This window comes from Dromiciops gliroides, chromosome 3 (assembly GCF_019393635.1).
Source record: "Dromiciops gliroides isolate mDroGli1 chromosome 3, mDroGli1.pri, whole genome shotgun sequence".
Taxonomy (NCBI): Eukaryota; Metazoa; Chordata; class Mammalia; order Microbiotheria; family Microbiotheriidae; genus Dromiciops; species Dromiciops gliroides.
The window spans coordinates 546,828,238-546,844,538 of record NC_057863.1 but is presented as its reverse complement, the minus strand read 5'-3'; the positions used below and the strand labels follow the sequence as shown (position 1 = coordinate 546,844,538).

Below are 16,301 nucleotides of genomic sequence, written 5' to 3'. Positions count from 1 at the left end.
TCCCTGGGCCCTGCAAGCTGACAGACAGCCCCGCCTGTCTCTGCAGCATGGCTTAAGCCTGCAGCAGCCTCTATGGGTTCTACTTAGGGTTGACGGGCGAGTCGAGCCCAGGAGAAGATCTTGCACCTTTGTACTGCAATTGCAGCCTTTTTGCAAAGCAGCCTTTACAGGGCAGGTTGCACGCTTGCAGACTTTTTCATCTCGGACAACTGCACTGACCCCGAACCTTGGGGCAGGTTAAGTAGGGTGGTTGTGTGCTTTTCAATAAAATAAAAACAGCGGTAGTGGGCGAATAAGGGGCAGCACAGGCAGGAGGCTAGCTCCTGCTAGGGAGCAAGATCGGTGCAGCATAGCTCGTTTAGGTGGAAAGAGAAAGGGCAGGCAGAAGGAAAGGCCTCTAGACACAAGCATCATGGCTTGGCCGTGCATCACCCGTGCTTGCTGCATTGCCCGCTTCTGGAACCAGTTGGACAAAGCGGACATCGCGGTTCCCCTGGTCTTCACCAAGTACTCGGAGGCCACGGACCACCCGGGTGCCCCGCCGCAACCGCAGCAGCCCCCGGTGGCGCCGCCGCAACATGGTCCCCCCACTGGGCGCTCCGTTGCCATAGAGACGCAGCCCGCTTCAGGCGACCTGAATGCTGTTGCCCGGTCAACGGGGCCCAGCCGGGAGCGAGAGCCTGGGCTTTCCAGGGCCCAGAGTCAGGCCAAGACAGCTGCCCGGCCGAGTTCGAGCCTTGGTCTGGGCCCGGCTGACTCCGTAATGCGGCAGGACTACCGGGCATGGAAGGTTCAGCGCCCGGGACCTAGCTGCAAACCGCGGAGCGAGTACCAGCCGTCCGACACGCCCTTCGAGAAGGAGACCCAGTACCAGAAGGACTTCCGGGCGTGGCCACTGCCCCGGCGCGGCGACCATCCCTGGATCCCCAAGGCGGCCCCGCCACCCCCGCCGCAGTCACTTCCGGCTCCGGTCTCGGCGTCCCCGGGCCCGCCCAAAGCCGAGGAGCGTCGCCGGAGGCGGCCGCGAAGCCAGGAGTGGAGGTCTGGGGAGGTCCCTACCCAGGCTCTAGGAGAGGAGGAGGGGGGCGGAGGAGACCAAGCAGCTGGGAAGAGTTCCAGACCGGACTTGTGGGAGGTGCGCAAGAAAGCGGGACCCCCGTGGATGCTGCGCCGGGCTGAGGGCCAGGGGCTGCAGGGGCCCGAGGCCCAGCCGCTTCCGGCTCCGGTCTCGGCCTCCCCGGGCCCTCCCAAGGCCGAGGAGCGCCGGCGGCGGCCGCCACAGAGCCAGGAATGGAGGTCTGGTGAGGCCCCTGCCCAGGCTCCAGATGAGGAGGAAGACGGAGGAGAGCCCGCAGCTGGGAAGGGGTCCGGACCGGACTCGTGGGAAGTGCGCAAGAAGGCGGGGCCCCCGTGGATGGTGAGCCGGGCAGAGGGCCAGGGGCTGCAGGGGCCCGAGGCTGATGAGCGCCGGCGGCGGCCGCAACAAAGCCAGGAATGGAGGTCTGGGGAGGCCCCTGCCCTGGCTCCAGATGAGGAGGGGGCCGACGGAGAGCCCGCAGCTGGGAAGGGGTCCGGACCGGACTCGTGGGAGGTGCGCAAGAAGGCGGGGCCCCCGTGGATGGTGAGCCGGGCAGAGGGCCAGGGGCTGCAGGGGCCCGAAGTCGACGAGCGCCGGCGGCGGCCGCAACAAAGCCAGGAATGGAGGTCTGGCGAGGCCCCTGCCCTGGCTCCAGATGAGGAGGGGGCCGGAGGAGAACCCGCAGCTGGGAAGGGGTCCGGACCGGACTCGTGGGAGGTGCGCAAGAAGGCGGGGCCCCCGTGGATGGTGAGCCGGGCAGAGGGCCAGGGGCTGCAGGGGCCCGAGGTCGACGAGCGCCGGCGGCGGCCGCAACAAAGCCAGGAATGGAGGTCTGGCGAGGCCCCTGCCCTGGCTCCAGATGAGGAGGGGGCCGGCGGAGAGCCCGCAGCTGGGAAGGGGTCCGGACCGGACTCGTGGGAGGTGCGCAAGAAGGCGGGGCCCCCGTGGATGGTGAGCCGGGCAGAGGGCCAGGGGCTGCAGGGGCCCGAGGTCGACGAGCGCCGGCGGCGGCCGCAACAAAGTCAGGAATGGAGGTCTGGCGAGGCCCCTGCCCTGGCTCCAGATGAGGAGGGGGCCGGAGGAGAACCCGCAGCTGGGAAGGGGTCCGGACCGGACTCGTGGGAGGTGCGCAAGAAGGCGGGGCCCCCGTGGATGGTGAGCCGGGCAGAGGGCCAGGGGCTGCAGGGGCCCGAGGTCGACGAGCGCCGGCGGCGGCCGCAACAAAGCCAGGAATGGAGGTCTGGGGAGGCCCCTGCCCAGGCTCCAGATGAGGAGGGGGCCGGCGGAGAGCCCGCAGCTGGGAAGGGGTCCGGACCGGACTCGTGGGAGGTGCGCAAGAAGGCGGGGCCCCCGTGGATGGTGAGCCGGGCAGAGGGCCAGGGGCTGCAGGGGCCCGAGGCTGATGAGCGTCGGCGGCGGCCGCCGCAGAGCCAAGAGTGGAGGTCTGGCGAGGCCCCTGCCCAGGCTCCAGATGAGGAGGAAGACGGAGGAGAACCCGCAGCTGGGAAGGGGTCCGGACCGGACTCGTGGGAGGTGCGCAAGAAGGCGGGGCCCCCGTGGATGGTGAGCCGGGCGGAGGGCCAGGGGCTGCAGGGGCCCGAGGCCCAGTCGCAGCCGCAGCAGCCTCCTGAGACCGCAGGCGGCAAAGGACGGGCGGCGGCCGACGCTCTCAATTGGCAGATTCGCGAGGAGGTGGCCAGCGCTATGGGCAGCTCGTACAGGTGAGGCAGCGCCCGGGAAGAGGAGGGAGGGAGGAGGTGAGAGGGGCGCGGCTAGTGCCACAGCATTCGCAGCTCAATCTCATCTCTGCCTTACTCTTTGTATGACCTTGGGCCAGTTACTGTAACTCCTGGGGCCTTAGTTTCCCTAGCTGTAAAGTGGAGAGGTGGGATTGGATAACCTCTAAGAGCCCTTCCAGCTCTAGATTTGGAGCTAGACCCCGCCCTGTGGCCATGACTCCATCCATCTCGGGAGGCTACTTTCAGGAATCACTTTTTTCTCCTTTCTATCCACAGCTCTTAGCACAGTGTCTTAGTAGGAGCTTAATCAGAGAAGTGATACTTGGCCGACTGACTACTTGCTGTCCGTGGCCCCACCCAGATCTATGCTCTGCCACCCCATAGCCACAACACCCTTCATCAGTTCAACCTATTCGCCTCTCATTACTGCATTTAGTTCTTTCTTCCTAGCCCAGGGACAGCACATCATTTTTCCTCACCCTTCCTGCTGTCTCAAGGTCCACCTGGTCTTACTGTTGTCTTTACTCTGATTAGTCCTCCATTCTCTACTCTGATAGTCTGCTCTCAACCCACTAAACCTACATGTGACTTATCCCCTCTCATCCTTCTTCCTAGGGCCCCATTTCACACGTATTGTCCCATGTTCTTGACAACCTTTTACATTGTTACTGTCGTCATCTTCTAGTTCTCTGTTCACATTCTCCTTTTGCTCCATCCTTCATCCTCTCATCACCAATACCAACTCTCTTGTTACCCATATCACAAGACCTTTGTTTTTTTCCCCCAACCTGCCTCAACTACTCCTTCCCTCATTTCCAGCCCAAACCTTCTCCAGCCTTCTTGCTCTATTGCTCCTTTCAACTTCCCTTTCCTCCATGTTCTTCTCCATTCCCTTATCACCCAAACTGGCTCCTTTCTGACCTGGGGGGAAAGGGAGCCACTCTTTCTAACTTTACTAGTTCTGCCAAAGGCTCTAGCCTTCTACTAGTCACCTAGAAGTTATCCTCCATTCACAAGCATTCCCAAGAGCCAAACTCCCTTCCCTGACCATCACTCTCTTATTAGAACATGTTACTGAGGGCAGGGACAGTCTTAATTTTGCATTTGCATCTTCTGTATTTAGCACAGGGTTTGGCACATAGCAAACACTTAATAAATGCTTTTCATTAATTTATCTCCTTACTACTTACTGCTATTTGTCTGAACACATCGGAGGAACCCTCTTCTGGGTACATCACAGTTTTCAAGTAAATGCTCTGCTCCCCATGTTTATAACAGACCCTTTGCTATTTATTCCAATCTCCTACCTCCCTTCTGTTTTTGTTGTTGTTGTTTTTTTAAATTTAATGATAAAAGCATTTTATTTTCCAGTTACATGTAAAAATGGTTTTCAACATGTGTTTTCATCAGATTTTTAGTTCCAAATTTTTTTCCTCCCCTCCCCCTCCCCAAGACAAACCAATCTAATATGGGCTATATATGTACAATCAGATTAAACACATTTCTGCATTAGTCATGTTGTGAAAGAAGAATCAGAACAAAAGGGGAAAACCTCTAAAAAGAGAAAAAAACAACAAAAAAGTAGAACCAGCATGGTTCAATCTGCATTCAGAATCCACAGTTCTTTTTTCTGGATGTCCCACCTCCTTTCTGGCCTTTTCCACCATCAGCACATGCTTTTTCTCCACTCTTAGTTTAAGCTTTCCAAGCTAATGAATAAACAGATTCTGCTGTAGGTTATTCTGGAAAGACAAAGTATGAAACACTGGGCTTGAGGTCTCTAGAGAATCTAGATGTGTACAATGAATAATTAGACAAGAGGTATCCAGTGTGTGGCCCTAGGGCCCTACATGAGGGCCACAGCCACCTGCTTCTTTCTTATAGCAATTCAAAGAAGAAGACCACAGGTTTGTTATATGTTGCCAAAAACCTACACTCATTTCAAAGTTTAACTTCATATATTAGAATTTATTGCCTTATCTTTTTATATGTGTATTTATATACAGAGGAAAATATTTTACAAATATTCTTGCATATAGTAATGAGGACTGATGAGAAGTGATTTTAAATCGACTGGCATCCCTATTATTCATTAATTTTTAATGTTTTTATATGTAAATTTGTTACACAGGTGATTGGTTTCCAGACAAGTTAATGAATCGACCATTTAAATAGGGAGGCAGTTTTTAAGGACCTTGAGAATCCAAGCACAGCCTTGGACAGTGTTCCATTTCTTCAATGGGCAATTAAAGTATGTAATATTTAATGTGAAATTTAACATTTTTTTGATTCGGAAGGAAGACTGACCAACAATAGAGCTATGTACTTTGGAGGAAAGCAGTTGTAAAGACTTTAGATACATTATAAAAGGAAAGAAACATCTGGAAATGCTCTACCCTGAAACATTGATTCCCTGATGTCCCCATCTTGTCTCATAGTCTTTGCCCTCTTGTGTTTCTAGGCATTTCCCTGATTCAAATATATTCCTCATCTGTTTCAAATGGGTTTGAGAGGCCATATTGGTCCCATTTCAATGACATTTTGATTTATTATTCCTCATTCCTTCCAGAGTAAATCACAATGTGTTCAGGGCACAATGACTAATTAGTTAATCTCATGGGCTTTAAAGATGGCATCTGCTGCATGATATTAATGTTAATAGTTCACTTACATATGAAAAGCTCACATAATTTACCATTTTAATACATCTATAGTTCGACATCCAGATTAAAACCATAAATGACAGTAAGGTGTCTTTACTGGGGAAACATGGTTGTTCCATCAACAGAAATACATTGTTAATAATAACAGGAAGATTTGGAGAGACCCCAAATCATAGTCTAGCCACATCATCTTGGGATTTTGCCATCAAGTGCTATTTGAAGTGCAATTTGGAGTTATTGACACACAGTGTTGAATTAATGCAGTGAACTGTGACACTGTCAAACCTGTCACTGTTTATAATCCTAAAAGTGCATTTCACTGGGCAGACTTTTGTAGCAGATTTAGCAGACACACTTGTTTAGAAGATCAATTTGTCATTGGTGAAGGAACAATGCTCTTTTGGGGAGGTAAGGGAGGGAGAAGTAAAATTATCCTTCCAATCAACCTCTCTGCCCTTGCAGTGAGTTAATAGGGATGGATGAGGGTAGCAGGTGCTCCCCGTAGGAATGCTAATGGGACAGACCTTTCATGGCAGAAGGCAGCTGATGCTCTGGGAGATACACTATCAACCAAGGAGAGAGAATTTCAGGAAGGAGGAGAAGTGACATGGATGCCAGAAAGAAACAAGCCTTGGGTTTGATGCTCTAAGGCCATCCCAGGAAGTCTTGAGAAAGTGAAAAAGGCCCATCTTAGTGTTGGGTGAAAGCCAGGACAACAGGGAAGAAAACAGTTTTTTTCCTCTTTTCCTTTCAGAGAATTATGTTGAGATGAAACAAATCTAGTCCAGCCCATACCGAAGTAGGAGACCTTTCAATAACACAAGTGTAGTGGAAAGATCATTGGCTCGGGTTCAAGGCCTCTCTGTGCCACTAATTTGGACCTCACACTACTTTTCTTTTTTGGGGCCTCAGTTTCTTAATCCATAAAATTAGTCTGTTGAACTAGATGCTCTCTAAGGTTCTTCCCAAACTAACAGCTGGTGATGTGGTATCCAGGCTCCACAGGAGCCTGCTATTTTCTGAAGCAACCCATTTCATTTTCATCTATTAGAAAGTCTTTTCTTATATGGCATTGGAATCAACCTCTGAAGCTTCCATTCATTGTTCCTAATTCTGCCTATTGAGACTAAATAAAACAAGTCTAATTCCAGTTATAACCCTGAGCCCTTTGAATGTTGGAAAAATGCTATTAGACCATAAGTTATTTGTGGGCTGGGATTGTTTTGTGTGTGTGTGTGCGCGCGCGCACACACACACAAACACTCGAGCGCTCAAGGTGTGTGGTGTGTCCGTCCCCAGGACTTAGCACGATTTGTTGTTCATGGCAGGCATTTAAGTGGTGGTTGAATTGAATCATATGTCCCTTTAAAATGTCTTTTTCCTAGGCTGGATGATCAATGGATACTTGAGTGGTGTTTCAAATCCCCATCATCCTCTAGTTCTATCTTCTATTTCCTCTCATATGTAGAAGCTATCAATGTTTATTTCAAAATGTGATCCCAGAAGTCAAGACAATGTGCCGGATATGGTCTGGCTAAGGCAGATGAGATTGAAGCTATCATTTCCTTCATTCCGGACATGATGCTTCTATTCGTGCCATCTGATAATGCATCAGCTTTTATTTATTTTATTTTTTTACTGCCATGTCAAACAGTCAGCTCTTACTGAGTTTGTAGATAGCACAAAGACAGATCCCTAGGGTACCTCATTAGGAACTATTTTAGAAACTCTGCTTCCTTCTAGGTTTTCACCAATCAATTAATCAGAGTTCTTTGGTTCCAGTCCTTTGAACAGTTCTATATTTATAGAACTGTAGCATGAGCTAGCTCACCTCTCTCAATTTGGCCCATAAAGATATCAGAAGATAGTTTATATAAAGTACCTGGCAGAATTTCAGATGTCAGTGGCATCCCTTCACAAACAAGCAAAGAAACATTCACAAACCATCCTTTTTAAGGATGTGTTTTAGAATTTTGTCAAAAACTGAAGTCATGCTTCCTAGCCTATGAAAGAATCCACCTCTTTCGAGAGCTAGGGCCTTTTGGCATCTCTCCCATTCTCCATGAATTTCCAAAGATTACTGATAATGACTTAGCAACCGCTTCTACTTGCTCTTTCTGTTTGTCTAGGCCTGGTCACTTGAGGGTGACTAGTTGCATTCTTACCAACTTTTACCTTCTTAGATTTCAATTTCCTTTTAGTCGTTTTTAAGTTTATACTTTACATTTATGCTTTTCAAGTCTTCCGGAGCATTGTCTTCGGTAGAGAAAATGGAAGCAAGATAAGAAGCACACACTTCTGCCCTCTCTGTTATTGTCTTATTCACACTTGGATCTAATAGCATTTATCACTAAGCTTGTTTGGGGGTGTTAACACTCCTAACACCCTTTCAGGATCTCATTTTCAGTTCATTTATAGTTGATCTGTCCTTGCTTTCATATTTAGAATGTATCTTAGACATCTACCTTTATTTCCTTCCTCATCAGACGCATTGTTTTTATATCATTGGTACTTCCCTCTTGAGAGTACCCCGTACCTCTCTGTCCAATTTGTCTGTGGAATTTTCAGCCCATGGCTGAATTTCCTACCTGTCCCTTGTTCTGATCTCTTTGAAATTTACTCTTTTAGAATTTAGAAGTTACTTGGATATGTAAGTGGGAAGGATCTTGGAGATGATCTCATCCAACACTTTCCTTTACAAATGAGAAAACTGGAGCCCTGGGGTTAAATGATTTGCCAGGTTGTGCAGGTAGGAGATTAGAATTCAAACCCAAGTTGACTCCAAATCTAGTCATCCTTCTGTTCCATCATGCTGCCAAGGGACTATGCTTAGCCTTCCCCTCCCTTTTGTCTGCAGTCCTGAGATAATACTGTGGTTTCTCCCTGGTTTCCAGTTTTAATTATGTTTGGCTGGGAGAGAGCACATTGGAGGGTCAGCTAGCTCTGTGGTTTTGAATTCGGATGTTTGGAAGCATTGATAAAACTAAGTCTTTTCTCCTTCCACTCCTCCCCCTGCCTCTGACAATTTTAATGTTAAGCAAAAAGTAGTTATGTAATGGATTCAATTCTTATAGAAATTCTACTTTTGCACTTTCAAAGGCATTCAACAAACATGTATTAAGTGCCTCTTTATACATACAAAACACTGTACTTGGTGCTTGGGTAGATACAAATATATTATAAAAAATAATAGAACCCCTGCTACCAATTTTCTAATCTGATAAAGGGTGAGTAAATACAATGCAGTTTAGAAAAGGATAGGGCATAAGAAAAAGTAAAAGTACAATGAGTTTAGTTGAGGGAAAGATCACGATTAACTTAATGGATCATTGTAGGCTTCACAGAGGAGATAACATTTCAACTTCTTTTTTCTTATAATTTTTATAATTTTTTTTTGTGGGGCAATGAGAGTTAAGTGACTTGCCCAGGGTCACACAGTAAACTTATTTTCAAAAGATGGAAAGGTCATGACAGTATGGTATAGTGAAATGATTGCTGGGCTTGGATCAGAAGACCCTAGGTGTTCGTTCTCTCTCTCTCTCTCTCTCTCTCTCTCTCTCTCTCTCTCTCTCTCTCTCTCTCTCTCTCTCTCACACACACACACACACACACACACACACACACACACACACACAAACTGATGAAATAGACCAAGAAGAAATAAAAACATCACTACTTGCTTATGAGATGGTGACTTAAAGAACCCTAGAGAGTTAACTAAAATTTAATTGAAACAAGTGCATTTATCAAGCACTTACTATGTATCAGGCACTATCTAAGATACAAAGGAAAGCAAAAACAGCCCCTACTCTCAAGGAATTAAAAAATCTGATGGAAGAGACAACATGCAAAAAAAAAAAAGAATAAATCTATGTATAAACAAGGTATAAACAGGATATATTTGGATATATACAGGATGTATTAGAAATAATCTCAGGGAAGGCACTAGTATCAAGAAAGACCAGAAAATAAAGTTTTATCTGAGGCTTGAAAAAGCCAGGGAGTATAGGAGATGGAGATGAAGGAGAAAATTCCAGGCATCGGGACAGCCAATGAAAATGCATAAAGGGGAGATAGCGTATCCTACGCTATCTACAAGCAGGCCATTGTAGGTAGGAAAGGGCCAGATTATGAAGGACTTTAAAAACCAAGCAGGATTTTATATATGATCCTGGATATAATAGGGAACTATTGGAGTTTATTGAGTGGGAGAGTAACATGGTCAGGTCTGAATTTTAGAAAGACGAACTTGATAGATGAGTTGAGGAAGAACTCAACTGGGGAAAAGACTGGAGGGAGGGAGACTCTATGAGTAGCCCTGGCATGAGGTGATGAAGACCTGTACCAGCATGTTTTGTAAAGTAGCATTATATGAAAATAAACCCACAAAAATCAGCCTTTTCTACTAATAAAGCCCCTCTTGAAGAGATGGAAAAATAAATCCCCTTCAAAAAACCTGTAGAATGCATAAATCATCTGGGATTTCACCTGCTAAGACTCACTCAGAACTTATATTAATACAATAAAAATACTTTAAAGAAATAAAGGAAAATTTAAATAATTGGAGAGATCAATTGTTCATAGTTGGACTGTTCCAATATGACAAAAAATGATATCAAAATTAACTTACAAATTTAGTGCCATATTTTAATTACCATATTATTTTATAAAGCTAAACAAAAAATATAATTCATCTGGAGAAATAAAAGTTCAAGCATCTCAAGAGAAATGGGGGGGGGAAAGTGGGAATGAAGGAGCCTAGCAGTATCAGATTTCAAACTATATGTCAAATCAGTGATCATCAAATCTATTTGGTACTGGTTGAAAAGCAATTGATAATGTGGATAAAACACTGGACTTGGATTCAAGAGGACCTGAGTTCAAATCCGGCCTCAGACACTTACACTTACTAGCTGTATGACCTGGGCAAGTCACTTAACCCTCTTGCCCTGCCAAAAAAAAAAGCAATTGGTACTGATTAAAAAGTTGATCAATGAAATAAATTAAGTAAACAAGACACAGAAGCAATTGAACATGGTAGCACTATGTTCAATATGTGAGAAATAATAATAAACATCTTAGGGAACTTAGTGCTCTCCCCTTCTTTCTCTCCATACCCTCCCTGCCAAGGGTCCAATTCTCCTTGAAAGTTAGATTCATCTGTGTTGAGGGGTCTTGGGTGGAGACAGATCCATTTTCTAGATGGCTAAAGGACTTTGCTGTTAAGATTTAGCCTGCACCAAACCAAACCTCTGTGGAAACCTGGAAACCATTGACCCTCCATCAGCTTGAGTGTGGTCTGCATTTTTCCTCTGATGTCTTCTCTTTTTTTTAACCAAGATTTGGGTGGCCTAAATCACTATCCCCATACTTCATTTTAATATAGCACACCTCCAATCATGTTAACCAATTAGATTTGATTGCTCTGTGATTGACCTATAGTTAGAAGGGTATATAAACTGTGATCCTACCATTATTAGGGTCTTTGGTCTGAGAGACATGTTCATAGACCATCCTTTTATTAATAACCTGCTGGCCTATTAACAATCATTAAATTACCCAAAAATTATACCTCATATTTTTAAACATCACAAGTAAATCTAAGACTACCTATTACTGGAGTAAGTCGTCCCAATCTGACAAAAAACTGGGAAAAGTAGAAAATACTTTGGCAAAAAAAAAAAAAAAATGGGCTTAGAGCAAGATCTCACATCGTATACCACAATAAGCTTCAAATTAGTACATAATCTAAATTTTAAAGGTCAAATAAAAATCAAAGAATGGAAGGAGTTACCTTTCACAACTGTGATTGGGGAGAGAATTTTGTTCTAAACAAGGGATAGAGATGATTATAAAAAGATAAAATGGATTTGTTGTCATTCATATAATTCCTTCCTTCCTTTCTTTCTTTCTTGTGGGACAATGAGGGTTAAGTGACTTGCCTAGGGTCACACAGCTAGTAAGTATCAAGTGTCTAAGGCTAGATTTGAACTTAGGTCCTCCTGAATCCAGGGCTGGTGCTTTATCCACTGCGCCACCTAGCTGTCCCCCGTATAATTTCAATTATATAAAATAGAAAAGCTTGTGCACAAGCAAAATAAATGCAGTTAGAATCATAAGGGAAACAATTGGGGAAAATCTTAACAGCCAAATTATATAATAAAAGGTCTAATATCCTATATATAAAGAATTGATACAACTATATAAGAGCAAGATTCATTTGTAAATATATAAGTACTTAAATATGAATAGGTGAGTCTCAAAGAAATGTAAGCTGCTAACAGGAGGCAGCTAGGTGGCTCAGTGGATATTTCTCTGGGCCTGGAGTCAAGAAAACCTGAGTTCAGATTTTACCTCAGACACTTACTAGCTGTGTGACTCCGAGCAAGTAATTTAACCTCTGTTCCTTAATCCATTGGAAAAAGAAATGGAAAACCACTCCAGTAATATTGCCAAGAAAACACAGAGGGCTCACAAAGAATTGGACATGACTAAATTGACTGAAAAACAGCAAGCTATCAGCAACCATATAAAATGCTTCAGGTTACTAATAACAGAGGTTCCACCATGTATTCATCAGATTAGCATGGATGACAAAAGGGGAAGATAGAAATCTTTGGAGGTATAATGGGAAGATGGTCATTCTAGCTGACGAATATTCAATTGAACTGTGAAATATTCAACCTTTCTGGAGAACAATTTGGGTGCCCCCAAATTTTCCTAAACTATACGTTTATCCAATGATCTAATGATACTGCTATTGCATATATGACCTAGGAAGGAGAATGATAGCATGTATGTATGTATGTTTGTTTCATTCATTTATTTATTTTTATTTATTGTGGAACTTTTTTTTTTTAGCAAAAAACTGGAAATAAAATAGGTGTCCATCAGTTGGGGAAAGGCTGAATACATTGTGATACATGAATGTAATGTGAAATAATATGACAGTTTCACAGAAATATGGAAAGACATATGAACTGGTACAGAATACATGGAGAAAAATGAGAATAATTTACAAGATGACCACAATAAAAATGTGAAGGCAAACATCTTTGAAGAACCTCAGAACTCTGCCCAAAGCAATCCTGACTTTAAAAGACTGATGATGAAGCATGACCTCCCCACTCTGGACAGAAAAGCGATTGACTGGAGGTGTAGAATGAGACGTGTATTCTCAGGCATGCCCAACGTGTTCATGTGTCTCGACTGACTATACAGAAGACCATTAGCTTTGTAACCATATGTGAATTCCTTTAGCCTGTTCTCTCACCTGTAGCACAGGGATAACTATACCCAAAAAAGGCTAAAAATAGTCCATGTTCTCAAGGAGCTCACAATCTAATGGGGGCCACCAGAGGGTTGGAGAGCATGTGCAAACCATTATGTATGAATAATATATATAGGAAAAATTAGGGGTGCTCTCAGAAAGAAGGCAGGAAAGTCTTGTAGAAGTTGGGACTTCGGCTGAGACTTGAGGGGAGCTAAGAGATGAGGAGAAGAATCATCACTCTCCATCCTCCCCTATAGGTTTTGTGGGAGTCAATCAGCAAACACTTAAAGCACCTTCTAAGGGCCATTTCCTATGGCCATGACTCTGCATTGGCCGTACTCCTCAGATTATTTCAGTGCCATCATTTTTCTTTTGTAGATGAGCCCAAGGGAAGTAAATGATATACATTTAGGTGTCCTAGAGGTTAGATAAAGATTTGGTGGGGTTGACGAGAAGATTTAGGAACAGGAGGAGGGAAGCATGGTAGAGCATTTGGGTAGAGAGCAATAGAAGCAGATTTAAATATGTCATATTGTCATAAGCATATACTGTGGATTGCCTGGACAGGAATGGGAAATAGATGAGGAATATGAGGAAAAGCTTGGACCCCAGTCATCTCCAGGATCAGATCTTCTGTTTGGCACCCACAGCCCTTCATAACCCAGCCCCTTCCTACCTTTCCAGTCTTCTCACACCTAATCCCCCATCACATGCTCTAATCGGGTGACACTGGCCTCCTTGTTGTTCCATGAAGAAATTGCTCCACCTCTGGGCTCCTGGTATTTTCTCTGGCCATCTCCTGTGTCAGGAGTGTTCTCCCACCTCATCTCTGCCTATTGGCTTCCCTGGTTTTCTTTAAGTCCCATCTAAAATCCCACCTTCCCAGTCCCTCTTCATTCTAGTGCCTTCCCTCTGTTAAGTATTTCCTATTTATCCTGATTATAGTTTGTACAGATTTGCTTGTTATTTTCCCCATTAGATTGTGAGCTCCGGGGCAGCTAGGTGGCACAGTGGATAGAGCACTGGCCCTGGATTCAGGAGGACCTGAGGTCAAATCCAGCCTCAGACACTTGACACTTACTAGCTGTGTGGCCCTAGGCAAGTCACTTAACCCCAATTGCCTCACCAAAAAAAAAAAAAAAAAGCTCCTTGAGGGCAGGGACTATCTTGTTGCCTCTTTTTGTGTCCCCCAGCACTTAGCATAGGGCCTGGCACATAGGAGGCACATGTAAATGTTGATTGATTGAATTGCTACAATTCAACAAACTGATTAAACTTGTGGTTTGCAGAGCCCTGTGTCTGCTAGGGCTGGAGGAGATACAAAGTCCTGCTAGGACACATTACTTTTGCTCACTGTCCAATAAGAGGAGGTATCTCCCACCACTTGGGTCTAGGATTTCAAAGAACATGTTCTCTTCCACCTTAAGATTTTTACTTATAGCCTTCAGACCATCTGTGGAACACTCACTCACACAAAAAGAGTGTGAGAGTTTTTGTTCTACCACCATCCGGATTCCAAGACCTCGGTTGGGCTCTGAAGAAGGAAGACAGCCAACCATGTTACTGTTCACATATAACACAAGAAACTCTAGCCAGGCAAAGGACAACTAAAGTCGGCACGAGGTTGTTAGGGGCTATTCAGTTTCATAGGGAGGTAGATAAAAGGAGCAGGGGCCCTTTTACAAATGTACAATTCCAGGGTACCCAGGTACCTTTGAATATGTTTTAATCACCAAGGAGATCAATTAAAGTTAGACATGGGAGTTGATAGAGTTCTTTTGGTGTCTGGTACCATATTCATAAACTGTTAATCCGTTTATTCTGGCTGCATCTATCAACATTTAGTCTCCTCTCCCCTCTCAACCCCTTGAAAAGGGGCTGGTCTAACCAGCTTGCAGAAGCAAATATGACCCATGTTAAGAATATAAAAACAGTGAAAACAAAGTGCTTTGAGAGGCCAGAGAGATAAGGTTCCCACTGTCCAGGGGACAAAGGAAGGTTTTATGAAGGGAAAAGTAGTTTGAGTTGGACTTTCAATGATGAGTAGTTCAAATCTCACCTCAGACACGGTGTGACCCTGGGCAAGTCACTTAACCCCAATTGCTTTAAACATCCGGAAGCACTCTCCAGTTGTCTTGATGTATATCTTAGCCACTGGCCCCAGATGGCTCTGGAGGAAGAGAGTGAGGTTGGTGACCTTGCACAGCCCTCGTACTTTTAAATCCAATTCACTGCAAGTCATGACATCACCCCCATGTCCTTTTCCAGAACAAAGTGCAAACAAGGAATATAGCAGACAGGGGAAAGGGAGAGGGTAGATGTCCTATGTATTGGGTGCATGAGGTCAGGCCAGAGAGGGAGAAGAACCCAATGTATGTTGAGGGGGCAGAGAGTTGTCCTGTTTGGATGGAGTGCAAAGTGCAGGGAGTTAAATGAGATGAGGCTGGTAGCATCAGGTTGTGGAGGACTTTGAATGCCAGGTAAACAGTTTCTAACCACATATTGGCAAGGAGGACTGTGTTGTAGGTGAAGGAACATGAGCTTGGAATCAGAAGGCTAGAGTTTGAGTTCTGGTTCTGCTAATCATTATGTGACCTTCGCCTTTCTCAGCCTCATCTATAAAGTGATGAGTCTATTAAATGATTTGTAAGGTCTCTTAGGCTTCTCACATTCTGCAATAGAGAGCCACTGAATATTTTTTGAGCCAGTCCATGAGAGACATGCTTAGCTCCATCATCAAGAAGATGAGTTTGGTAGTGCTAAAAGGGAGGGCCTGAAGGTGGGGATGACACATGTTATGGATACTAGAACAGCGATCTTTTCATGATTGGGAGGCTTTAGTAGAGAACCCCACGATCTCATCCATCTTTTGAGACTTTAGGATTCTGTGATGCCTTGTGATTTTCCAGAAAAAGTCCATTTAAAACACATAACCAGCACAGAAATCTAATAAAACAGTAATGAATAGGAAGACACAGAGATAGTATGGGAAGACATATGTACTTCTATAAAGCATCAGTGTTGGGGATGGCAACGAGAAAATGTCCAAAGCCAAGAGGTGGTCCTTGTTTGTGGAATAGCCAGGCCAGTGTCACTGACCTGAAGAATGAATGTTGGGGGCTGGGGGTAAGGAGACTGGGAAGGTGAGATAGGGCTAGCTTATGAAGGACTTTGAATGCAGTGGTGCAGGCTTGGCTCCCTCTATATTGAACAGCTATTTATTGAGCCCTTGTTATATGCCCAGCAATATCCCAGGTTCTGTGAGTGGTATTAGAGGAGACACGAACACTGATGTCAAGAAGCTGGTCCTTTAGGAGAAGCTTATCCCTAGGCCTAACATTCTATGCTTCTTCAGCTCCACATCAAGGCTTCTGACTCTAAACCCATTTCTCTTCCTGCTGTACAGCATATTCCAGACTGATTATTCACCATGTTCAATTTATGTATGTGTGTAAAACAGGTATATATTTAATGTAGGCATATTTCCATGCATATGTTTGTGTATATGTATCATATATATAGATATATATACTTAACTAACAAATTCA

The 16,301-nt window shown here is 45.0% G+C and overlaps 1 protein-coding gene across 1 annotated transcript in view; it reads left to right on the top strand.

Annotated features, from left to right (window-relative positions):
- The first annotated feature begins 412 nt into the window (after window positions 1–412).
- MAP6 (microtubule associated protein 6) overlaps window positions 413–16,301 on the top strand; it is a 72,216-nt gene continuing 56,327 nt past the window's right edge. Inside the window, 1 exon segment of the mRNA XM_043994153.1 lies at window positions 413–2,799. Within this exon segment, the coding sequence (XP_043850088.1) occupies window positions 413–2,799 (2,387 nt within the window).